This window comes from Salmo trutta, chromosome 38, assembly GCF_901001165.1.
Source record: "Salmo trutta chromosome 38, fSalTru1.1, whole genome shotgun sequence".
NCBI classification, from domain to species: Eukaryota; Metazoa; Chordata; class Actinopteri; order Salmoniformes; family Salmonidae; genus Salmo; species Salmo trutta.
The window spans coordinates 514,136-539,994 of NC_042994.1; the positions used below are offsets into that span (position 1 = coordinate 514,136).

At 44.6% G+C, this 25,859-nt stretch overlaps 1 protein-coding gene across 1 annotated transcript; it reads left to right on the forward strand.

Annotated features, from left to right (window-relative positions):
• The first annotated feature begins 1,902 nt into the window (after window positions 1-1,902).
• Window positions 1,903-24,692, forward strand: LOC115178723 (Kv channel-interacting protein 2-like). Its single transcript, XM_029740014.1, has 6 exons — window positions 1,903-2,156; window positions 3,782-3,851; window positions 10,739-10,917; window positions 14,914-15,018; window positions 21,832-21,894; window positions 24,050-24,692. The coding sequence occupies exons 1-6, from the start codon at window positions 1,989-1,991 to the stop codon at window positions 24,095-24,097; spliced, it is 633 nt and encodes a 210-aa protein (XP_029595874.1). The 5' UTR covers window positions 1,903-1,988; the 3' UTR covers window positions 24,098-24,692.
• Window positions 24,693-25,859: the final 1,167 nt, after the last annotated feature.

A 25,859-nucleotide genomic window follows, 5' to 3' on the forward strand; every position in this document is an offset into this window, starting at 1 on the left:
GTGTTTACACCTCTGTCAGGTTACCATGGAGATGGCTGTTCTTCTCGGAACCCTCCGCTCTGTAGACGAAACCTGACAACCACGACTGGTTACTGGTATATATATATGTGAGTGAGTGAGTGAGTGAGTGAGTGATAAAAACAAAATGGAGAAAGGGCATGCATGGCTGACACATACAGTTAAAACACGGGTAGGTAAAATGCCATGTGACAAACTGATATACTGTATGTTCCATTAAAAGACCACTGGACCCTGATGCTGTTTACCAGACATAGAGGGTCAGCGCAAGTTTATGTCACTATGTGTGACACTTTATACACTAGAGACCACTAACTGATAAAACTCTCTCTCATATATATATATCACCTATGATAAGAGACTATAACCTAAAGCCAGATCAGCAAACTAACTATAGCATCAGGATGGAATAATGACTACTTCAACTTCTGTGTTTGCATGCATATGTGTGATTTGAGTCCATTCTATAAAACAGAGGTTCCTCAAGCTGCTGCCCTGCTGTCGCTCCAGAACCGCCCCCTCACTCAGTCAAAGCAAGTGCTCGTTTGCATATCCCCACCCCTTCCTCCGTTCCTCCGCCCCCTTCGAGCCCTTTCTAAACAAGTGTAATAGGCAGTGGTGGAAGAAGCTAACCGCTAACAGCTAACCGCTAACCGCTAACTGCTACACAGACGAGTTGCCGTGTTGGATAGCTTTAGCCAGCTAGCTAACATAAATAGCATTCCTCTCTATTTGAGTTAGGTTGTTGCTAAATTAGCTAAATTAGCTAGCTAAGTAGGTGAAAGGTAAACTAAAAAGAAGAAAACATATAACAAAATCTCTCTCTGATGCTTCTCCTTGATAAAAAAAGTTAAAAAGTAAACTACTCTAACTGCAGTGCTAGCTACCTGCAGTGGTGGAAAAAGTAACCAATTGTCATACTTGAGTAAAAGTGAAGATCCCTTAATAGAAAATGACTCAAGTGAAAGTAACCCAGTAAAATACTACTTGAGTAAAAGTCTAAATGTATTTGGTGTCATATAAAGTCAGGGAAAATGTAACCAGTCCTTTTGGGTGTCAGGGAAAATGTAACCAGTCCTTTTGGGTGTCAGGGAAAATGTAACCAGTCCTTTTGGGTGTCAGGGAAAATGTAACCAATACTTTTGGGTGTCAGGGAAAATGTAACCAGTACATTTGGGTGTCAGGGAAAATGTAACCAGTACTTTGGGTGTCAGGGAAAATGTAACCAGTACTTTGGGTGTCAGGGAAAATGTAACCAGTACTTTTGGGTGTCAGGGAAAATGTAACCAGTACTTTGGGTGTCAGGGAAAATGTAAGGAGTACTTTGGGTGTCAGGGAAAATGTAACCAGTACTTTGGGTGTCAGGGAAAATGTAACCAGTACTTTGGGTGTCAGGGAAAATGTAACCAGTACTTTGGGTGTCAGGGTAAATGTAACCAGTACTTTGGGTTTCAGGGAAAATGTAAACAGTACTTTGGGTGTCAGGGAAAATGTAACCAGTACTTTTGGGTGTCAGGGAAAATGTAACCAGTACTTTTGGGTGTCAGGGAAAATGTAACCAGTACTTTTGGGTGTCAGTGAAAATGTAACCAGTACTTTTGGGTGTCAGTGAAAATGTAACCAGTACTTTTGGGTGTCAGGGTAAATGTAACCAGTACTTTGGGTGTCAGGGAAAATGTAAGGAGTACTTTGGGGTGTCAGGGAAAATGTATGCAGTAAAAAGTACATTATTTTCTGTAAGAATGTAGTGAAGTAAAAGTTGTCAAAAATAACAATAGTAAAGTAGAGTACAGATACCCCTAAAAGTTACTTAAGTAGTACTTTAAAGTACAGTATTTTAACTGCAGTACTTTCCACCACTGGGAACAAGGAACTGAGTATCACTGTCTTCTATCTTTATCTCTTTCACTTCTTCTTCTCTCTTCCTCTTTCTCACACACAATAGGGGGTAGTTACTAAGCATAACAACCATGCCTCTCTTCCCCTCCCTCTCCCCCCCCCCCCCTCCTACAGACAGTGTAGTGGAGGATGGGGAGTTATCTACAGTGTGTTATAGACCAGAGGGGTTGGACCAGCTACTACAACAGACTAAGTTCACCAGGAGAGAACTACAGATCCTCTACAGGGGCTTCAAGAATGTACGTCTCTCCCTGAGGACTATCTGTCTGTCTGTCTGTCTGTCTGTCTGTCTGTCTGTCTGTCTGTCTGTCTGTCTGTCTGTCTGTCTGTCTGTCTGTCTGTCTGTCTGTCTCTGAGGACTGTCTGTCTGTCTGTCTGTCTGTCTGTCTGTCTGTCGCTCTCTCTCTCTCTCTCACTCTCCTTAAAACCCTATCTCTCTTTCTCTCTCTTTTTCGCTCTCGCTCCAATTCAATTCCAATTCAGATTGCTTTATTGACATGAAATACAATTTGTAGGTATTGTCAAAGCAGTATAGTGGTACAGCATTTCAGTAAAATAGTACAGTGCAATGAGGATAATGAATACAGTTTATTTCAGTAGTAATAATAATAGTACATATAATCATGTATTCAGGTACAACACGACTGCTGTTGTATTGTGGAATCATGTATTCAGGTACAACACTAGACTGTTGTATTGTGGAATCATGTATTCAGGTACAACACTACTGCTGTTGTACTGTGGAATCATGTATTCAGGTACAACACCACTGCTGTTGTACTGTGGAATCATGTATTCAGGTACAACACTACTGCTGTTGTTTTGTGGAATCTACAGTCGATACATTTAATTAAATAAATAAATAAGATTATGAAATTATTATAAAAAAGAAAAATAATGGCTAGTAAATAAACAACATGTACATGGATGATGGTTCCACTATGTATTACTGTCAGTTATATACAATGTAAATACTTCAGGGAATTAGTGGTCATGGGATGACCCTCAGGCTACATGGATGATGGTTCCACTATGTATTACTGTCAATTATATACAATGTAAATACTTCAGGGAACTAGTGGTCATGGGATGTCCCTCAGGCTACATGGATGATGGTTCCACTATGTATTACTGTCAGTTATATACCATGTAAATACTTCAGGGAATTAGTGGTCATGGGATGTCCCTCAGGCTATGGCAGTCATATACATGTCTGGCTGTAATATTTGCTGTTTCTCCCTCCCCGAGAATAATTCATATTTATGTCATTAGTAAATGCACAGAAGTTGGGAATTGATTGAGATATTTTCTTGAAAAAATATTATCTTGGGAGTATTTCTCTCACTGTCTCATTCTGTCTCACAAACACATTATATCTCTGTCTGTCTCTGTCTCTCTCTTTCTGAACCCCCTCTCTCAATTTCTCTTTCTGTGTCGCTGTCTCTCCCTCTCTAACACACAGGCTCTCTCTCTCTGTTTTTATGTTTGTGTTATTTCTGTTGATTATTGAATAAGAAAGCCCTAGTTGTGTCTTTCTGTCTCTCCATCTCTGTGTGTCCTAACTTTCTGTTGATTGTTTAATAGGAATGTCCTAGTGGTGTCTTTCTGTCTCTCCATCTCTGTGTGTCCTAACTTTCTGTTGATTGTTCAATAGGAATGTCCTAGTGGTGTCTTTCTGTCTCTCCATCTCTGTGTGTTCTAACATTCTGTTGATTGTTCAATAGGAATGTCCTAGTGGTGTCTTTCTGTCTCTCCATCTCTGTGTGTTCTAACATTCTGTTGATTGTTCAATAGGAATGCCCTAGTGGTGTCTCTCTGTCTCTCCATCTCTGTGTGTTCTAACATTCTGTTGATTGTTCAATAGGAATGTCCTAGTGGTGTGGTGGATGAAGAGACATTCAAGTTAATCTACTCCCAGTTCTTTCCTCAGGGAGGTGAGTGTCTTTAAGTGTGTGTGCTGCACCCGTGTATGCAATCCTGTGTAAGTTCTCTCTCTCTCTCTCTCTCTCTCTCATAATGTTCTTATTGTCAAATCTTACTTTAGAGATTTACAATACTAACATAATTAATAATTATGATCAAAATTGTCAACGGGACAACAGTAACAACAATAACCAAGGGGCAAAATAACCATATTGTAAGGGGTGCGTACTGGCGGCAGAGAAGTCAGATGCAGGAGAGCAAAACCTGTGTTTCCAACGGCTTAGTTTATTAATCAATACCCACCGGATACAGTACAATAAATAAATGGGTACATAACCCGACGCACACCAGAACATAACAAGCACAAGCACTTACAACAAACAATTACGGACAAGGACATGGGGGCAAACAGAGGGTTAAATACACAACATGTAATTGATGTAATTGGAACCAGGTGTGATGGAAGACAAGACAAAACCAATGGAAAATGAAAAGTGGATCGGCGATGGCTAGAAGGTCAGTGACGTCGACCACCGAACGCTGCCCGAACAAGGAAAGGGACCGACTGCAGCGGAAGTCGTGACAGTACCCCCCCCTTGATGCGCGGCTCCAGCTGCGCATTGACATCGGCCTCGGGTATGACCCGGAGGGCGAGGCGCAGGGGGATCCAGACGAAGACGGTGGAACTCCTGCAGCATTGAAGGGTCCAACACATCCTCGACCGGAACCCAGCACCTCTCCTCCGGACCGTACCCCTCCCACTCCACGAGATACTGAAGGCCCCTCGCCGGACGCCTCAAATCCAGTATGGAGCGATCGGAGTATGCCGGGACCCCCCCCCGATGTCCAGAGGGGGCAGAGGAAACTCCCGCACCTCAGAATCCTGGAGTGGGCCAGCCACCACCAGCCTGAGGAGAGACGCATGGAACGAGGGGTTAATACGGTAATTGGGTGGAAGCTGTAACCTATTATAAACATCGTTCACTCTCCTCAGGACTTTAAAAGGCCCCACAAACCGCGGACCCAGCTTCCGGCAGGGCAGGCGGAGGGGCAGGTTTCGGGTTGAGAGCCAGACCCGGTCCCCCGGTGCGAACACCGGTGGCGATCTGCGGTGGCGATCTGCGGTGGCGATCTGCGTTCTTCTTTTGGTGCATCACGGCCTGCTGAAGGAAGACACGGACGGCTTCCCATGTCTCCTCCGCTCGCCTGAACAAGTCGTCCACCACAGGAACCTCGGTTAGATCCTGATGCCAAGGTGCCAGAACAGGCTGGGACCCCAGTACGCACTGGAAGGGAGAGAGGTTAGTGGAGGAGTGGTGGAGTGAGTTCTGTGCCATCTCGACCCAGGGCACGAACGCCGCCCACTCCCCCGGCCGGTCCTGGCAATAGGACCGCAGAAACCAACCCACATCCTGGTTCACTCTCTCCACCTGCCCATTACTCTCGGGGTGAAAACCTGAAGTAAGGCTGATCGAGACCCCCAGATGTTCCATGAACGCCTTCCAGACCCTAGACATGAACTGGGGACCCCGATCAGACACTATATCCTCAGGCACCCTGTAGTGCCGGAAGACGTGTGTAAACAGGGCTGTAGGGAGACCGGGCAGAGGGAGGAGATGACAGGACTTGAGAAACGATCCACAACGACCAGGATCGCGGTATTACCCTGTGAGAGTGGAAGATCAGTTAGAAAATCCACCGACAGGTGCGACCAAGGCCGCTGTGTAACAGGTAAGGGGTGTAACTTACCTCTGGGCAGGTGCCTAGGAGCCTTACACTGGGCGCACACCGAGCAGGAGGAAACATAAACCCTCTCGTCCTTAGCCAAGGTAGGCCACCAGTACCTCCCGCTCACACAGCGCACTGTCCGTCTGATCCCAGGATGACCAGAGGAGGGTGACGTGTGGGCCCAATAGATCAACCAGTCACGAACAGCAGACGGGACGTACAGACGCCCAGCGGGACACTGGACGGGAGCGGGCTCTGCACGTACTGCCTGCTCAATGTCCGTGTCCAGCTCCCACACTACCGGCACCACCAGGAAGGAGGCGGGGAGTATGGGAGTGGGATCCATGGGCCGCTCCTCTGTGTCATACAGCCGGGACAATGCGTCTGCCTTCACGTCCTGGGAGCCTGGTCTGTAGAAAAAAAACGTGTGAAAAACATGGCCCACCTTGCCTGGCGAGGGTTCAGTCTCCTCGCTACCCGGATGTACTCCAGATTGCGGTGGTCAGTCCAGATGAGAAAAGGGTGTCTAGCCCCCTCAAGCCAGTGTCTCCACGCCTTCAAGGCCTTGACGACAGCCAACAGCTCCCGGTCCCCCACATCATAGTTTCGCTCCGCTGGGCTGAGCTTCTTCGAGAAGAAGGCACAGGGGCGGAGCTTCGGTGGCGTACCCGAGCGCTGAGAGAACACCACTCCTATCCCAGCCTCGGACGCATCCACCTCCACTATGAACGCCAAAGAGGGATCCGGATGGGCCAGCATGGGAGCCGAGGTAAACAGAGCCCTCAGGTGACTAAAAGCCCTGTCCGCCTCAACCGGCCACTGCAAACGCACCGGGCCCCCCTTCAGCAGTGATGTAATGGGAGCCGCTACCTGACCAAAACCTCGGATAAACCTCCGGTAGTAGTTGGCAAACCCTAAGAACCTCTGCACCTCCTTTACTGTGGTGGGAGTCGGCCAATTACGCACGGCTGAAATGCGGTCACTCTCCATCTCCACCCGAGGTGGAAATGCGATACCCTAGGAAAGAGACGGATTGCTGGAAAAACAAGCATTTCTCAGCCTTGATGTACAGGTCCTGTTCCAACAGGCGACCAAGCACCCTGCGCACCAGGGACACATGCTCAGCGCGTGTAGCGGAGTATATCTGAATGTCATCAATATACACCACTACACCCAGCCCGTGCAGGTCCCGGAAAATCTCGTCTACAAAGGCTTGGAAGACTGATGGCGCATTCATCAACCCATACGGCATGACGAGATACTCATAGTGCCCTGAGGTGGTACTGAAAGCCGTCTTCCACTCGTCTCCCTCTTGGATACGCACCAGGTTGTAAGCGTTCCTGAGATCTAGTTTGGTAAAGAAGCGTGCCCTGTGCATTGACTCAATCGCTGTGGCTATGAGTTGTAGCGGGTAGCTATACCTCACAGTGATCTGATTCAGACCCCGATAGTCAATACATGGGCATAGACCTCCCTCCCTTTTCTTCACAAAAAATAAACTTGAGGAGGCGGGTGAAGTGGAGGACCGAATGTACCCCTGGCACAGGGATTCGGAGACATATGTTTCAATAGCCTCCGTCTCTGCCTGTGAGAGGGGATACACATGAGTCCTGGGAAGTGCAGCGTCTACCAGGAGACTTATCGCACAATCGCCCCATCGATGGGGTGATAATTAAGTCGCCTTCTTTTTAGAGAAGGCGAGAGCCAAATCGGCATATTCAGGGGGAATGCGCACGGTGGAGACCTGGTCTGGACTTCCACCATAGTAGCACCAACGGAAACCCCTAAACACCTCCCCAAGTACTCCCGCGACCACCCCGTGAGAGCCCTCTGTGGCCAAGAAACAGTGGGGTCATGACAAACTAACCAGGCTAACCAGGCCTAGCACCACGGAAACGCAGGGGCGTCAATAAGGAAAAGATGAATTATCTCCTTGTGCCCCCCCTGCATCACCATGCCCAGAGGATTGGTGGCCTCCCTGATCAAACCTGACCCTAATGGTCGACTATCTAAGGCGTGAACGGGGAAGGGCACAGCCACGGGAACAAAGGGGATCCCTAAACTATAGGCGAACGCTCTATCAATAATGTTCCCTGCCGCGCCTGAATCGATGAGCGCCTTATGCTGGGAATGCGGGGAAAACTCAGAAAAGTAACATAGACAAATATATGAGCAACAGAGGACTCTGGGTGAGAATGGTGCTGGCTCACCTGGGGTGACGCCAGAGCGTTACCTCAATCCCCAGAGGAACCAGCCCAGCACCGACCGGCAGTGTGACCTCTGCGGCCACAGATGGTGCACGAGCTGGAACCCCCTCCGGTCTCTCTGCTCACCGCCCCTCCCAGCTCCATAGGTATCGGAGAGGGGGTGCGGGGGATGGAACCACCAGACCCCGATCTGAACATCCGCGGGCAGCCAGCAGGTTGTCCAGCCGGATGGACAGGTCCACCAGCTGGTCAAACGTAAGGCTGGTGTCTCTGCAGGAAGGAACCTTTGCAGTTCGCAGCCTTCCCATCGTATTCCTGGGGCAGGGAGAGACGAATCCCACTGGGACCAGGATGAAGAGGGGCGCTCAGTGGAGACCCCGGTTGTGCTGGTGGAGGCCCTGGAAGAACTTCCTGTCTCTCTCAGCGGACCATTGTCTGGACAACGCGGTCCATGGCGGTGCCAAGATTGTGGAGCATTGCTGCGTGCTCCCGGACGCGCTCCTCCACACCTAATACCAGGGTACCTGCTCCTGCTGACTCCATAATAGTGGTCCGTAATTCTGTAAGGGGTGCGTACTGGCGGCAGAGAAGTCAGATCCAGGAGAGCAAAACCTGTGTTTCCAACGGCTTAGTTTAATAATCAAAACCCACCAGATACCGAACAATAAATAAATGGGTACATAACTCGACGCACGCCAGAACATAACGAGCACAAGCACTTACAACAAACAATTACAGACAAGGACATGGGGGGAACAGAGGGTTAAAAACACAACATGTAATTGATGGAATTGGAACCAGGAGTGATGGAACACAAGACAAACCCAATGGAAAATGAAAAGTGGATCGGCGATGGCTAGAAGGTCGGTGACGTCGACCGCCGAACGCCGCCCGAACAAGGAGAGGGACCGACTTCGGCGGAAGTAGTGACACATATATTGAACAATAACAATAAGCATAGAGGACATGTGCAGGTTGGTTGGTCTGTCAGACACTGTCCCTCATCTTATGGCAGGCAGCAATGTAGTGCGCTGCGAACCCACAGCTCTCTGCATCCTCCCCCAACAGGACGGGTAGCCTATCCACATTAAAGAGGTCTTTGAAAACTTGAATAAGGGTTTCAAATTTAGGGAAATTAAGCTCTCTAATTGTTTTATATTTTTGACATGTTGTCAGGAAATGCAGCTCTGTCTCGGGTTCTGCTGTGGTTGCACAGCATTTCCTCTGCAGGGAGCCAGGTTTTCCTTTGTCTAGCCTCTTGAGTGTCTCGTCCCGTCAGCGGGATCAACTTCCAGCGAAAAACTCCTAGCGACATTAGCATAACGAAATGAAATATATATATTTTTCAAATATAGGACTGTCTCATATCGTTTTATAGATACACCGCTCCTGAATCGACCCACGTCGTCAGATTTCAAAAAGGTTTTACAGGAAAAGCAAAACATTAGATTATGTTAGAGGAGTACATGCTAAAAGTAGCAACATAGCCATTTTCCGACCAACCACATGCATCACAAATAACCAAAAAACAGCTAAATGCAGCACTAACCTTTTACAAACTTCATCAGATGACACACCTAGGACATCATGTTACACAATGCATGCATTCTTTTGTTCAATAAAGTTCATATTTATATATATAAAAACAGCATTTTACATCGGCGCCTGACGTTAACTAACTATTTTCCCTCAAATGCATCCCGGGAAACAGTGCTACAATTTACTAAATTACTATTCGAAAACATTTTTAAAATGTAATATTGTCATTCTAAGATTTATAGATGAATATCTCTTGAAAGCACCTGTCATACCAGATTTAAAAATAACTTTACTGGGTAATCACACTTTGCTATAAAAGGGGATGCGATACTCAGAAAATGAGCTAGTAAACCTAGCTCGGCGCCATCTTGGAACAATCGCATATCACATCTAATCTTGTATACTATTGTCAATAATCCCTTACCTTTAGTTGTCTTCATCAGAAAGCACTTCCAGGTATCCCAGGTCCACGACAAATGTATTTTCGGTCGAAAAAGTCCATCCTTTATGTTCCATTAGCTTGCTGTTGTTAGCGCGTCTGAAGGCTGTATCCAAAAGCTCCGTCGGGCCGTTTCGAAAAAAAAAAACATTTTTCCCCCATTTAGGTTTGTTCAAACATGTCAAACGTTGTATAACATTAATCTTCAGGGCCTGTTTCAACAAGAGAGCCAATAAGATTCGAGGGGGACGATTGTATTGTGTTTCAAAACGTTTCCAAAGGAGTGGGTAGACAGGGCCGACGCGTCATAATGGTGATGGCCCTCCCCCTGTGACCAGTTTCCACAGCGTCTCATTCGTTCAGTTTCGAAAGTAGAAGGCTCAAAACACTTTGTAAAGACTGGGGACATCTAGTGGAAGCAATAGGAAGTGCTCAATTAACCATTGCTCACTGTGTGAATTACAGGCAAATATGTGAAGTTGAGCCCACAATTCAGAATTCCACTTCCTGTTTCAATCGGTCTCGGGGTTTTGACTGCCATATGAGTTCTGTTATACTCACAGACACCATTCAAACAGTTTTAGAAACTTTAGGGTGTTTTCTATCCACAGGTATTAATTATATGCATATCCTAGCTTCTGAGTTTGATTAGTAGGCCATTGAAAATGGGCACGATTTTTTTTCAAAATGCGCTGTGGCGCCCCCTATCGTAGGGTAACGTCAAGAGGCTAGCCTTCTCAATGGCAAGGCTGTTCTCACTGAGCCTGTACTTTGTCAAGGTTTTTCTCTCTCTTTTTCTCAGCCTTTCAGTCTCTCAGTATCCCCCTCTCTCACTTCCTCCCCGAAGACGTGGATGTCGATTAAGGCAGCCCCCTGTACCTCGGATTCAGAGGGGTTGGGTTAAATGCGGAAGACACATTTCAGTTGAATGCATTCAGTTGTACAACTGACTAGGTATCCCCTTTCCCTTTCCCCTCTGTTTCAGACTCCAGCACATACGCTCATTTTCTGTTCGAAGCGTTTGACACCCACAAGAATGGTTCTGTGAGCTTCGAAGACTTCATCACATGCCTGTCAATCATCCTGAGAGGCTCTGTCACAGAGAAACTCAACTGGGCTTTTAACCTCTACGACCTCAACAAAGATGGCTTCATCACCAAAGAGGTATGGTACGATGTGTGTATGTATGTACAGTTGAAGTCGGAAGTTTACATAAACCTTAGCCAAGTACATTTAATCTCAGTTTTTCACAATTCCTGACATTTAATCCTAGTAAAAATCCCCTGTCTTAGGTCAGTTATTTAAGAATGTGAAATGTCAGAATAATAGTAGAGAGAATGACTTACTTCAGCTTTTATTTCTTTCATTACATTCCCAGTGGGTCAGAAGTTTACATACACTCAATTAGTATTTGGTAGCATTGCCTTTAAATTGTTTAACTTGGGTCAAACGTTTCAGGTAGCCTTCCACAAGCTTCCCACAATACATTCAGTGAATTTTGGCCCATTCCTCTTGACAGAGCTGGTGTAACTGAGTCAGGTTTGTAGGCCTCCTTGCTCTCACACGCTTTTTCAGTTCTACCCACAAATGTTCTATGGGATTGATGTCAGGGCTTTGTGATGGCCACTCCAATACCTTGACTTTGTTGTCCTTAAGCCATTTTGCCACAACTTTGGAAGTATGCTTGGGGTCATTGTCCATTTGAAGGCCCATTTGCGACCAAGCTCCTTCCTGACTGATGTTTTGAGATGTTGCTTCAATATAACCACATAATTGTCCGTCCTCATGATGCCATCTATTTTGTGAAGTGCACCAGTCCCTCCTGCAGCAGAGCACCCCCACAACATGATGCTGCTGCCCCCGTTCTTCATGGTTGGGATGGTTGGGACCCTGTGCTTTGACCTCTTTCTCCCCTCTCTCTCCAGATGAAATCTCGCGTCTTGTGACGGCCGCCCAACAACCTGCCCGCTTGACCCTATCCACTCCTCTCTTCTCCAGACCATTTCCGGAGACCTTCTCCCTTACCTCACCTCGCTCATCAACTCATCCTTGACCGCTGGCTACGTCCCTTCCGTCTTCAAGAGAGCGAGAGTTGCACCCCTTCTGAAAAAACCTACACTCGATCCCTCCGAAGTCAACCACTACAGACCAGTATCCCTTCTTTCGTTTTCTCTCCAAAACTCTTGAATGTGCCGTCCTTGGCCAGCTCTCCTGCTATCTCTCTCAGAATGACCTTCTTGATCCAAATCAGTCAGGTTTCAGACTGGTCATTCAACTGAGACTGCTCTTCTCTGTGTCACGGAGGCTCTCCGCACTGCTAAAGCTAACTCTCTCTCCTCTGCTCTCATCCTCCTAGACCTATCTGCTGCCTTTGATACGGTGAACCATCAGATCCTCCTCTCCACCCTCTCAGAGTTGGGCATCTCCGGCGCGGCCCACGCTTGGATTGCGTCCTACCTGACAGGTCGCTCCTACCAGGTGGCTTGGCAAGAATCTGTCTCCGCACCACGTGCTCTCACCACTGGTGTCCCCCAGGGCTCTGTTCTAGGCCCTCTCCTATTCTCGCTATACACCAAGTCACTTGGCTCTGTCATATCCTCACATGGTCTCTCCTATCATTGCTATGCAGACGACACACAATTAATCTTCTCCTTTCCCCCTTCTGATAACCAGGTGGCGAATCGCATCTCTGCATGTCTGGCAGACATATCAGTGTGGATGACGGATCACCACCTCAAGCTGAACCTCGGCAAGACGGAGCTGCTCTTCCTCCCGGGGAAGGACTGCCCGTTCCATGATCTCGCCATCACGGTTGACAACTCCATTGTGTCCTCCTCCCAGAGTGCTAAGAACCTTGGCGTGACCCTGGACAACACCCTGTCGTTCTCTACTAACATCAAGGCGGTGACCCGATCCTGTAGGTTCATGCTCTACAACATTCGCAGAGTACGACCCTGCCTCACACAGGAAGCGGCGCAGGTCCTAATCCAGGCACTTGTCATCTCCCGTCTGGATTACTGCAACTCGCTGTTGGCTGGGCTCCCTGCCTGTGCCATTAAACCCCTACAACTCATCCAGAACGCCGCAGCCCGTCTGGTGTTCAACCTTCCCAAGTTCTCTCACGTCACCCCGCTCCTCCGCTCTCTCCACTGGCTTCCAGTTGAAGCTCGCATCCGCTACAAGACCATGGTGCTTGCCTACGGAGATGTGAGGGGAACGGCACCTCCGTACCTTCAGGCTCTGATCAGGCCCTACACCCAAACAAGGGCACTGCGTTCATCCACCTCTGGCCTGCTCGCCTCCCTACCTCTGAGGAAGCACAGTTCCCGCTCAGCCCAGTCAAAACTGTTCGCTGCTCTGGCACCCCAATGGTGGAACAAGCTCCCTCACGACGCCAGGACAGCGGAGTCAATCACCACCTTCCGGAGACACCTGAAACCCCACCTCTTTAAGGAATACCTAGGATAGGATAAAGTAATCCTTCTAACCCCCCCCCCCTTAAAAGATTTAGATGCACTATTGTAAAGTGATTGTTCCACTGGATATCATAAGGTGAATCCACCAATTTGTAAGTCGCTCTGGATAAGAGCGTCTGCTAAATGACTTAAATGTAAATGTAAATGTGTTCTTTGGCTTGCAAGCCTCCCCCTTTTTCCTCCAAACATAATGATGGTCATTATGGCCAAACAGTTTTATTTCTGATTCATCAGACCAGAGGACATTTCTCCAAAAAGTACAATCTTTGTCCCCATGTGCAGTTGCAAACCGTGGTCTGGCTTTTTTATGACGGTTTTAGAGCAGCTGCTTCTTCCTTGCTGAGCGGCCTTTCAGGTTATGTCGATATAGGACTTGTTTTACTGTGGATATGGATACTTTTGTACCTGTTTCCTCCAGCATCTTCACAAGGTCCTTTGCTGTTGTTCTGGGATTGATTTGCACTTGTCCCACCAAAGTACGTTCATCTCTAGGAGACAGAACACGTCCCCTTCCTGAGCAGTATGATGGCTGCGTGGTCCCATGGTGGTTATACTTGCGTACTATTGTTTGTACAGATGAATATGGTACCTTCAGGCATTTGGAAATTGCTCCTAAGGATGAACCAGACTTGTGGAGGTCTACAATTTATTTTCCGAGGTCTTGGCTGATTTCTTTTGATTTTCCCCTGATGTCAAGCAAAGATGCACTAAATTTGAAGGTAGGCCTTGACATACATCCACAGGTACACCTCCAATTGACTCAAATTATGTCAATTAGCCTATCAGAAGCTTCTAAAACCATGACATAATTTTCTGAAAATGTCCAAGCTGTTTATTAAAAGGCACAGTCAACTTAGTGTATGTAAACTTCTGACCCACTGGAATTGTGATACAGTGAATTATAAGTGAAATAATCTTTGTGTCATGCACAAGTAATTTGCCAAAACTATAGTTTCAAGTGTCTAGAATAAACGATAATGACAAAGGCACTCTTCTCAGATTCATGCGCAGGCGCAAAAAATGAAGTGATGACGTGTCAACTTGTAAGCTTTCTAATTCGGTCTGTATTCATGACAGATGCTTCCAACAACTTTCTAAAGATCGTTGACATCTAGTGGAAGAAGTAGGAGTTGCGAACTGAATCCTTTCTCACTGTGGTATCTTTAAAACAATGACACTAAATAGTACAGTCACAAAATTCTCATTTTTTTAAATCTATTTTTCACAGGTTTTTGCCTGCAATATGAGTTTTGTTATACTTACAGACACCATTCAAACTGTTTTAGAAAATTCAGAGTGTTTTCTATCCGAATGTGTTAATAATATGCATATCCTAGCTTCTGAGTTGGTGTAGGAGGCAGTTAAAAATGGGCACATATTTCTTTCAAAATTCTCAATACTGCCCCCGTGGCCCGTAGAGGTTAACAAGAAATTTGTAGAGTGGTTGAAAAACGAGTTTTAATGACTCCAACCTAAGTGTATGTAAAATTCCGACTTCAACTGTGTGTACGTGTGTGTATGTGTGTGCAAATATGTTTTTTTTCTCTCTTCTAAACTATTCCCCCATCCTCCCCTCTGTGTGTGTGTGTCTGCGTGTTTCTGTGTGTGAAAATGAATGTGTGCATGTGTGTGCATGTTTATTTGTGTGTGTTCCTCTGTGTTTCTGTGTGTCTCTGTGTTTCAGGAGATGACTGATATAATGAGCTCTATCTATGATATGATGGGGACGTGTACGTACCCCTGTATGCAGAACGACGCCCCCAAGGAGCACATCGACATCTTCTTCCAGGTAACACAACTAACCACAGATCTAGGATAAGATGAACACCTTCCAGGTAACACAACTAACCACAGATCTAGGATCAGATGAACACCTTCTTCCAGGTAACACAACTAACCACAGATCTAGTATCAGATTAACACCTTCTTCCACGTAACACAACTAACCACATATCTGAACCTTGATTCAATCCTAATGAGCTTGTAGACAACAGCACATTTTAAAGGCCATGTTACTGCGTTAGCGGAGATCATATTCAAGGTAAACGCAGAAGATGTAGGCTCAATTGGAAATTACATTTAAATGCTTTAGCACGGTATCTTATTTAATCCAGGCCCCAGGGTTAGATAATTCTACCTCCAGTGTTTTCTAATTGAATCCAGGTCCTAGGGTTAGTTAACCTCTTACATCTAGGGGGCAGTAATTTCACGGCTGGATAAAAAACGTACCCGATTTAATCTGATTATTAGTCCTGCCCAGAAACTGGAATATGCATATAATTATTAGCTTTGGAGAGAAAACACTCCAAAGTTTCTGAAACTGTTTGAATGGTGTCTGTGAGTATAACAGAACTCCTATGGCAGGCAAAAACCTGAGATGCTTCTGTTCAGGAAGTACCCTGTCTGAACATTTCTTGCCCTTCTTGATTATCTCTATCGTTTACAAAGGATCTCTGCTCTTACGTGACACTTCTCACGTCAACAATGGAGTCTCACAGCCCGGGAAAAACAGGAATGATGTAATTCAAAGCCCTGGCTGAAGCACACGAGAGCAAAAGCTGAGTGGTCAGTCAATGGACTAAGCCTTAGGCGCGTGACACGCCCCGCCCCCGGCTTTCGGTTTTTTCCTCAGTTTACAGACAGGCAGATTCCCGGTCGGAATATTATCGCTTCTCTACGAGATAAATTGCATAAATATTGGTTTTAAACAGCGGTTGACATGCTTCGAAGTACGGTAATGGAATATTTAGAAATTTTTTGTCATATTTTGCGTCATGCTCGTGGCCGAGATTTAGCGTTGGGATAGTGTCTAGAACGCACGAACAAAACGTCGCTGTTTGGATATAACGATGGATTATTTGGGACCAAACCTACATTTGTTATTGAAGTAGAAGTCCTGGCAGTGTATTCTGATGAAGAACAAGCAAGGTAAGAACATTTTTCTTATAGGAAATGTGATTTTGGTGAAGGCTAAACTTGCAGGGTGTCTAAATAGCTAGCCCTGTAACGCCGGGCTATGTACTTACATTATTGCAAAATGTGCTTCATCCGAAAAGCTATTTTAAAATCGGACATATCGAGTGCATAGAGGAGTTCTGTATCTATAATTCTTAAAATAATTGTTATGCTTTTTGTGAACGTTTATCGTGAGTAATTTAGTAAAATCACCGGAAGTGTTCGGTGGGAATGCTAGTTCTGAACGTCACATGCTAATGTAAAAAGCTGGTTTTTGATATAAATATGAACTTGATTGAACAGACATGCATGTATTGTATAACACAATGTCCTAGGTGTGTCATCTGATGAAGATCATCAAAGGTTAGTGCTGCATTTAGATATGGTTTGGGTTTATGTGACATGATATGCTAGCTTGAAAAATGGCTGTGTGATTATTCCTGGCTGGGTACTCTGCTGACATAATCTAATGTTTTGCTTTCGCTGTAAAGCCTTTTTGAAATCGGACAGTTTGGTTAGATAAAGGAGAGTCTTGTCTTTAAATAGCTGTAAAATAGTCATATGTTTGAAAAGTGTAAGTTTTCGGATTTAGAGGAGTTTGAATTTCGCGCCCCGCCCATCATTGGATATTGGAGCAGACGTTCCGCTAGCGGAACGTGTAGATGTAAGAGGTTTAAAACCTCTTACATCTAGACGTTCCGCTAGCGGAACACCTGCTCCAATATCCAATGATGGGTGTGGCGCGAAATACAAACTCCTCGAAAATCCAAAACTTCCATTTTTCAAACATATGACTATTTTACACCATTTTAAAGACAAGACTCTCCTTTATCCTCTCTAGGGTATGTGGGACGAAATCGTCCCACCTACTCAACAGCCAGTGGAATCCCGTGGCGCGATATTCAAATACCTTAGAAATGCTATTACTTCAATTTCTCAAACATATGACTATTTTACACCATTGTTACGCACGCCTCTAGAAAGAGGGAACGCAACACCCTGCTACAACTTAACTATATCATACCGTAAACTGTCTTCCAGGGAGAGAGCAGCTACTACTTCCTGGGCTTTCCCAGACAATTTACATTGTAACAGGAGCGGCCAAACCTCGGGTGGTCAATGTAGCGCAGCAGCCACATGCCAAATCCACCACCATCCCGGATGAGCCCCCATTATGGTACGCACGCCTCTAGAAAGAGGGAACGCAACACCCTGCTACAACTTAACTCTCCATGGTGTGAAAAAGATAGGGAAGTGTAGGTGTGAACAAGGATGACAAAAAGGCAGAGAATACCGTTTACTGGGAATTTATTCCTTCACGCGGTAAGTTTGGGGAAAAGGGGCTGGACGGAACCAAAGCAAAGAAACTAAATATCAAAGCCCCCTCTCCTACCTTACCTGCCTACCCACTACTTACCTAACTAGCACCACCTGGTGCACTAACCAAAATACAGGGGATGGTCCACCCAGGTCTTTCCTAGTGTGCATAGACAATAAATTACTATGGGTATATGTATGCCCGCGGGCCTCTTGCCTAAGCACTCCCTAGGTGCCTTCCCCTTCCCCCCTGGGAACAAATGAAACAGAATAACACAAATGTACAAACTACTTCACAACAAAACCTGACAAAACACTAACCCAGGACATTAAAGAAGCTCTCTCTGAGCAACAAACTAACACAGAACATTACAATCAGCTCTCACAGCAACAACTGCACAGTACATACCAAATGTCTTAGCAACAACCAACATGCTATAACTCTCAGCCATTATCTCTGGGTCTCCCAGCAAATATCTCTCTGCAATCATCTCTCTCTCTGAGCAACAGAACTGGGGCTTATATAGCTTCAGAAGAAGTTAGTAATTGGAGACAGCTGCGTCCTGACGAGGGGGTGGGGTCAGCTCTCCAATCATCAATGTTGATTGACCAATCAGCTGCTCGTAGAGAATTTCAGGAATCCATTTCCTGAAATACATACATGATAATACACAAACCACAACACAGAAACTGGGGAACGTAACACCATTTTAAAGACAAGACTCTCGTTAATCTAACCACACTGTCCGATTTCAAAAAGGCTTTACAACGAAATCAAAACATTAGATTATGTCAGCAGAGTACCCAGCCAGAAATAATCAGACACCCATTTTTCAAGCTAGCATATAATGTCACATAAACCCAAACCACAGCTAAATGCAGCACTAACCTTTGATGATCTTCATCAGATGACACTACTAGGACATTATGTTATACAATACATGCATGTTTTGTTCAATCAAGTTCATATTTATATCAAAAACCAGCTTTTTACATTAGCATGTCACGTTCAGAACTAGCATACCCACCGCAAACTTCCGGTGAATTTACTAAATTACTCACGATAAATGTTCACAAAAAACATAACAATTATTTTAAGAATTATAGATACAGAACTCCTCTATGCACTCGATATGTCCGATTTTAAAATAGCTTTTCGGTGAAAGCCCATTTTGCAATATTCTGATTAGATAGCTCGCCATCACGGGCTAGCTATTTTGACACCCACCAAGTTTGGCCCTCACCAAACTCCGATTTACTATAAGAAAAATTGGATTACCTTTGCTGTTCTTCGTCAGAATGCACTCCCAGGACTTCTACTTCAATAACAAATGTTGGTTTGGTTCCAAATAATCCATAGTTATATCCAAATAGCGGCGTTTTGTTGTGCGTTCAAGACACTATCCGAAGGGTGACGAAGGGTGACGCGCCCGGCTCGTTTCGTGACAAAAAAATTCAAAATATTCCATTACCGTACTTCGAAGCATGTCAAACGCTGTTTAAAATCAATTTTTATGCGATTTTTCTCGTAAAAAAGCGATAATTTTCCGACCGGGAGTCGTTGTTTTCATTCAAAGACTGAAAATGTAAACATGGAGTCGTCTCGTGCACGCGTGCGCCAGTCTCATTGTTCTCAGATCGACCACTTACCAAATGCGCTACTGTTTTTCAGCCATGGCCTGCAAAGTCATCATTCAACGTTCTGGCACCTTCTGAGAGCCTATGGGAGCGTTAGAAAATGTCACGTTACAGCAGAGATCCCCTGTTTAGGATAGAGATGATCAAGAAGGCCAAGAAATGGTCAGAGAGGGCGCTTCCTGTTTGGAATCTTCTCAGGTTTTGGCCTGCCAAATGAGTTCTGTTATACTCACAGACACCATTCAAACAGTTTTAGAAACTTTGGAGTGTTTTCTATCCAAAGCTAATAATTACATGCATATTCTAGTTTCTGGGCAGGAGTAATAATCAGATTAAATCGCGTACGTTTTTTATCCGGCCGTGAAAATACTGCCCCCTATCCATAACAAGATAAGTTTACCTCCATTGTTTTCTAATTGAAACCAGGCCCTAGGTTTAGATAAGTTCACCTCCAGTGTTTTCTAATTGAATCCAGGCCCAAGGGTTAGATAATTATACCTCCAGTGTTTTCTAATTGAATCCAGACCCTAGGGTTAGATAATTCTACCTCCAGTGTTTTCTAATTGAATCCAGGCCCTAGGGTTAGTTAAATCTACCTCCAGTGTTTTCTAATTGAATCCAGGCCCGAGGGTTAGATAATTCTGCCTCCAGTGTTTTCTAATTGAATCCAGGCCCCAGGGTTAGATAATTCTACCTCCAGTGTTTTCTAATTGAATCCAGGCCATAGGGTTAGATAATTCTACCTCCAGTGTTTTCTAATTGAATCCAGGCCATAGGGTTAGTTAATTCTACCTCCAGTGTTTTCTAATTGAATCCAGGCCGCAGGGTTAGATAATTCTACCTCCAATGTTTTTCACAAAGGGTTTTAAAAGGACCCTCTAGACATAACCTCCTTATTGGTCCTAAACGACATCGTAACCGCCATCGATAAGAAACAATACTGTGCTGCCGTATTCATTGACCTGGCCAAAGCTTTTGACTCTGTTAATCACCACATCATCATCGGCAGACTCAGTAGCCTTGGTTTCTCAAACGATTGCGTCGCCTGGTTCACCAACTACTTCTCTGACAGAGTTCTGTGTGTCAAATCGGAGGGCCTACTGTCTGGACCTCTGGCAGTCTCTATGGGAGTACCAAAGGGTTCAATTCTTGGGCCAACTCTTTTCTCTGTATACATAAATGATGTCGCTCTTGCTGCTGGTGAATCTCTGATCCACCTCTACGCAGACGACACCATTCTGTATACTTCTGGCCCTTCTTTGGACACTGTGTTAACAACCCTCCAGACGAGCTTCAATGCCATTCAACTCTCCTTCCGTGGTCTCCAACTGCTCCTAAACACAGTAAAACTAAATGCATGCTCTTCAACCGATCGCTGCCTGCACCTTCCCGCCTGTCCAGCATCACTTCTCTGGACGGTTCTAACTTAGAATTTGTGGACAACTACAAATACCTAGGTGTCTGGTTAGACTGTAAACTCTCCTTCCAGACTCACATCAATCATCTCCAATCCAAAGTTAAATCTAGAATTGGCTTCCTATTTCGCAACAAAGCATCCTTCACTCATGCTGCCAAACATACCCTTGTAAAACTGACCATCCTACCAATCCTCGACTTCGGCGATGTCATTTACAAAATAGCCTCCAATACCCTACTCAACAAGCTGGATGCAGTCTATCACAGTGCCATCCGTTTTGTCACCAAAGCCCCATATACTACCCACCACTGCGACCTGTATGCTCCCGTTGGCTGGCCTTCGCTTCATAATCGTCGCCAAACACATTGGCTCCAGGTCATCTACAAGACCCTGCTAGGTAAAGTCCCCCCTTATCTCCGCTCACTGGTACCATAGCAGCACCCACCTGTAGCACGCGCTCCAGCAGGTATATCTCTCTGGTCACCCCTAAAGCCAACTCCTCCTTTGGTCGTCTCTCCTTCCAGTTCTCTGCTGCCAATGACTGGAACGAACTACAAAAATCTCTGAAACTGGAAACACCTATCTCCCTCACTAGCTTTAAGCACCAGCTGTCAGAGCAGCTCACAGATCACTGCGCCTGTACATAGCCCATCTATAATTTAGCCCAAACTACTACCTCTTCCCCTACTGTATTTATTTATTTAATTTATTTTGCTCCTTTGCACCATATTATTTATATTTTAACTTTGAACTTTCTTCAAACTACAAATCTACCATTCCAGTGTTTTTCTTGCTATACTTTATGTACTTTGCCACCATGGCATTTTTTTGCCTTTACCTCCCTTATCTCACATCATTTGCTCACATTGTATATAGTCTTATTTTTTTCTACTGCATCATTGATTGTATGTTGTTTTACTCCATGTGTAACTCTGTGTTTTTGTATGTTGTCGAACTGCTTTGCTTTATCTTGGCCAGGTCGCAATTGTAAATGAGAACTTGTTCTCAACTTGCCTACCTGGTTAAATAAAGGTGAAATAAATAAAATAAAAAAAATAAAAATGGTTGAATTCTGACTTTGTGAACAACCAAAAGGTCAAATAGAGGTTACTTATATTTGTCATGTTTCAGATGTAGGTGTGTAACGTGTACAGTGTGTGGTGTGAAATGGAAATGTGTTTGTTGCATATCCCACGGAGACACCCTTCGGAGTGTGGGGTCACGGCCAGGGATCAGAGTAGCATATTCAACTGTTTCTCTGTTTCACTCTGTCAGAAAATGGACAAGAACAAAGATGGCGTGGTCACCATTGAGGAATTTCTGGAATCTTGTCAAAAGGTGTGTGTGTCTGCGTGTGTGTGTGTGTGTGTGTGTGTGTGTGTGTGTGTGTGTGTCTGTGTGAGTGTGTCTATGTGTGTGTGTCTGCGTATGTCTGTGTGAGTGCATGCTTGTGTGTGTGCATGTGTTAAATTTCAGCATGATTCTATAGGATGTGATTATGTATGATGTGATTTAATAATATTTAAAACGTCACAATGTGAAGTTTCTTTCCACAAATGTGTTTTTCCATCAGAAATGATTGCTTATTGATACCTTCATGTGTGTGTAATGATGTGTCACATTTAACTGTGTAAAACCTTGCATTGTTACTTTTTTCTCTGAGAGTGACGTGGATATACAGTTGAAGTCGGAAGTTTTCATACACCTTAGCCAAATACATCTAAATTCAGTTTTTCACAATTCCTGACATTTAATCCGAGTAAAAATTCCCTGTCTTAGGTCAGTTAGGATCCCCATTTTATTTTAAGAATGTGAAATGTCAGAATAATAGTGAGAGAATGATTTATTTCAGCTTTTATTTCTTTCATCACATTCCCAGTGGGTCAGAAGTTTACCTACACTCAATTAGTATTTGGTAGCATTGCCTTTAAATTGTTAAACTCAGGTCAAACGTTTCAGGTAGCCTCCCACAAGCTTCCCACAATAAGTTGGGTGAATTTTGACCCATTCCTTCTGACAGAGCTGGTGTAACTGTGTCAGGTTTGTAGGCCTCCTTGCTCGCATACACTTGTTCAGCTCTGCCCACAAATTTTCTACAGGATTAAGGTCAGGGCTTTGTGATGGCCACTCCAATACCTTGATTTTGTTGTCCTTAAGCCATTTTGCAACAACTTTGGAAGTATGCTTGGGGTCATTGTTCATTTGAAGGCCCATTTGCGACCAAGCTTTAACTTCCTGACATGTTGCTTCAATATAACCACATAATTGTCCGTCCTCATGATGCCATCTATTTGTGAAGTGCACCAGTCCCTCCTGCAGCAAAGAACCCCTACAACATGATGCTGCCACCCCCGTGCTTCACGCTTGGGATGGTGTTCTTTGGCTTGCAAGCCTCCCCCTTTCTCCTCCAAACATAACGATGGTCATTATGGCCAAACAGTTCTATTTTTGTTTCATCAGACCAGAGGACATTTCTCCAAAAAGTACAATCTTTGTCCCCATGTGCAGTTGCAAACCGTAGTCTGGCTTTTTTTATGGCGGTTTTGGAGTAGTGGCTTCTTCCTTTCTGAGCGGCCTTTCAGGTTATGTCGATATAGGACTCGTTTTACTGTGGCTATAGATACTTTTGTACTTGTTTTGTATCTCTAGGATACAGAACACATCTCCTTCCTGAGCGGGATGACGGCTGCGTGGTCCCATGGTGTTTATACTTGTGTACTATTGTTTCTACAGATGAACGTGGTACCTTCAGGTGTTTGGAAAATGCTCCCAATGATGAACCAGACTTCTGGAGGTCTACAATTTGTTTTCTGAGGTCTTGGCTGATTTTTATTGATTTTCCCATGATGTCAAGCAAAGTTTGAAGGTAGGCCTTGAAATACATCCCCAGGTACACCTCCAATTGACTCAAATTATGTCAATTAGCCTATCAGAAGCTTCGAAAGCCATGACATAATTTTCTGGAATTTTCAAAGCTGTTTAAAAGGCACAGTCAACTTAGTGTATGCAAACTTCTGGTCCACTGGAATTATGATATAGTGAATTATAAGTGAAATAATCTGTCTGTAAACAGCTGTTGGAAAAATGACTTGTCATGCACAAAGTAGATGTCCTAACCGACTTGCCGAAACTATAGTTTGTTAACAAGAAATTTGTGGAGTGGTTGAAAAACGAGTTTTACTGACTCCAACCTAAGTGTATGTAAACTTCTGACTTCAACTGTATATCTTTTTGTCTCTCTTAAATGAAAGAATCTAGTGATAGGTTAAACAAATACATGTCTGTCATTGAACAACCCCATGACATGATGAGATGTGGAAAATCACACCAATCTTTTTCATAAGTTATTGAAACAAAAAAGCCAATTTACTAACATTGGATATTAAACGTTTTATTTATTTAAGAACCTGTTTCTGCTTTTGTGCTGTTTAAACCTTTTCTCTAACTGCTTCTTACCTGTTGTGCTTTTTGTCCCTTCCTGCCTCCTGTCCAGGATGAGAACATCATGCAGTCCATGCATCTGTTTGACAACGTCATTTAGTGATACTTCCTGTGGGTGTGGCCTAAAGGACAGGGTTCCCATATTTAGCCCCACAGCCTCCACCCCTAGCTCCCCTCTATCCCCAAACACAGACTCATTAAGGCTGTCAGGGGGGTAAAAGGTACCCCTCCATGGATCTCCACTCTCCCATCCATCCCTAGGCCCTAGACCCCCCCTACCCCTACCTGGGAAGATCAGACAACAGTTAGGTGGGCAACAAGTACACCTCCATGGGTCTCCACTCTCTCATCCACCTCTAGCCCATCTCTGCTCCCCAAAAGAGACACCACTATCTGGGATGGTCAGACAACAGTTAGTGTGTCAAGAGCCACGCTGTGTTGGAGACCATAGCACTCATTCTATATGACTTCACATTCACACTATGCAATAATGTCCTTTATTCTCTATTACTAGTTGGACAAAATGGTGGACTCAAAAGGCTTTAAATCAGGCAATAATCTCACCGCCTGGTCTGAACTTGTTAACTGTGAGATATATTATTATCAGTCAACGAACGTTGCAGAATGTTCCATCTCTCAATGTTCTGGAATGGAATCCCCTGGCTGACGGAATTACCCACAACCCTCCAAACATCCATATTGTGTCCTATTCACCTCATTATCTCTGGAAATATGGGCGGGGTCTGTTTATGTTTTTTTGTGGGTGACTTCTGGTTAAGTACTTCCGGCCAATAGTTGGGAGCTAGCTAACTAACTCAGTATCGCTTCTCACAACTTTACAAACATAAAATGGTCATTTTATGGGTAAGGGGTTGCCACGGTAATTGGCAGAAATGGAAGCTGTTCATGGAGCACGAGTGTTTGACCCCCAAACTTTTTTGAGGAGCGAGTGCAGTTGTGAGGCGCCTTTTGATTTGCAGCCACCTCCTAAGGACGAGGAGTCTCTTCAGCTTTGGCTCAAAGCATTGAAAAGATGCTGTAAAGAGGTCAATGGAACTCGACCGAAACAATTGAATTGCCATGGAAACGCTTGAGGGAAAGATCCCAAATCTCCTCATTGCCCCCCAGCAAAATGAACCTATATTTAGGCTTTTATTTACAGTATAGAGGATGTGTACTATGTTGTGGTAAAAATCAGAGTTTAACACTTGTATGGATGTCAACCATTGGAGGTTGGTGGCACATTAATTGGGGAGGACGGGCTCGTGGTAATGGCCGAAGAGGAATAGTTGGAATGGTATCAAATGCATCAAACACCATGAATGTGATTGATGCCATTCCAATTGCTCCGTTCCAGCCTTTATTATGAGCCGTCCTGTAACTACATTACAGTTAAAAACTACTTTGACTACACCACCGATTTCTGTATGCTCTCTATGCTACCAGCTTATATGAAGGTGAGTTAGCATTTATTAGTCACTCCTTCTAAACCTGAAAAGGGACAACTTCTAAATTATGCAGCAAAGACAGCCAAATATATTCAAATCAAACTTTAGTTGCCACATTGTGGGCCTGTTTACAATACATAAATCACGGCGGATTGATGAATATCCACTTTGTTATATCAGATATGTAACCTGTTAGGGCTAGGGGGCAGTATTGACATGGCTGGATAAAAAACGTACCCGATTTAATCTGGTTACTACTCCTGCCCAGTAACTAAAATATGCATATAATTAATTTAGATTTGGATAGAAAACACCCTAACGTTTCTAAAACTGTTTGAATGGTGTCTGTGAGTATAACAGAACTCATATGGCAGGCCAAAACCTGAGAAGATTCCATGCAGGAAGTGGCCTGTC

Bases quoted from the DNA above. Each gene is read 5' to 3' on its own strand.
- LOC115178723 (XM_029740014.1), top strand. From the start codon at position 1,989: ATGCCTCTCTTCCCCTCCCTCTCCCCCCCCCCCCCTCCTACAGACAGT. The intron at 3,852-10,738 runs GTGAGTGTCTTT...CCTCTGTTTCAG, and splicing joins CCAGTTCTTTCCTCAGGGAG to ACTCCAGCACATACGCTCAT. The intron at 10,918-14,913 runs GTATGGTACGAT...TCTGTGTTTCAG, and splicing joins ATGGCTTCATCACCAAAGAG to GAGATGACTGATATAATGAG.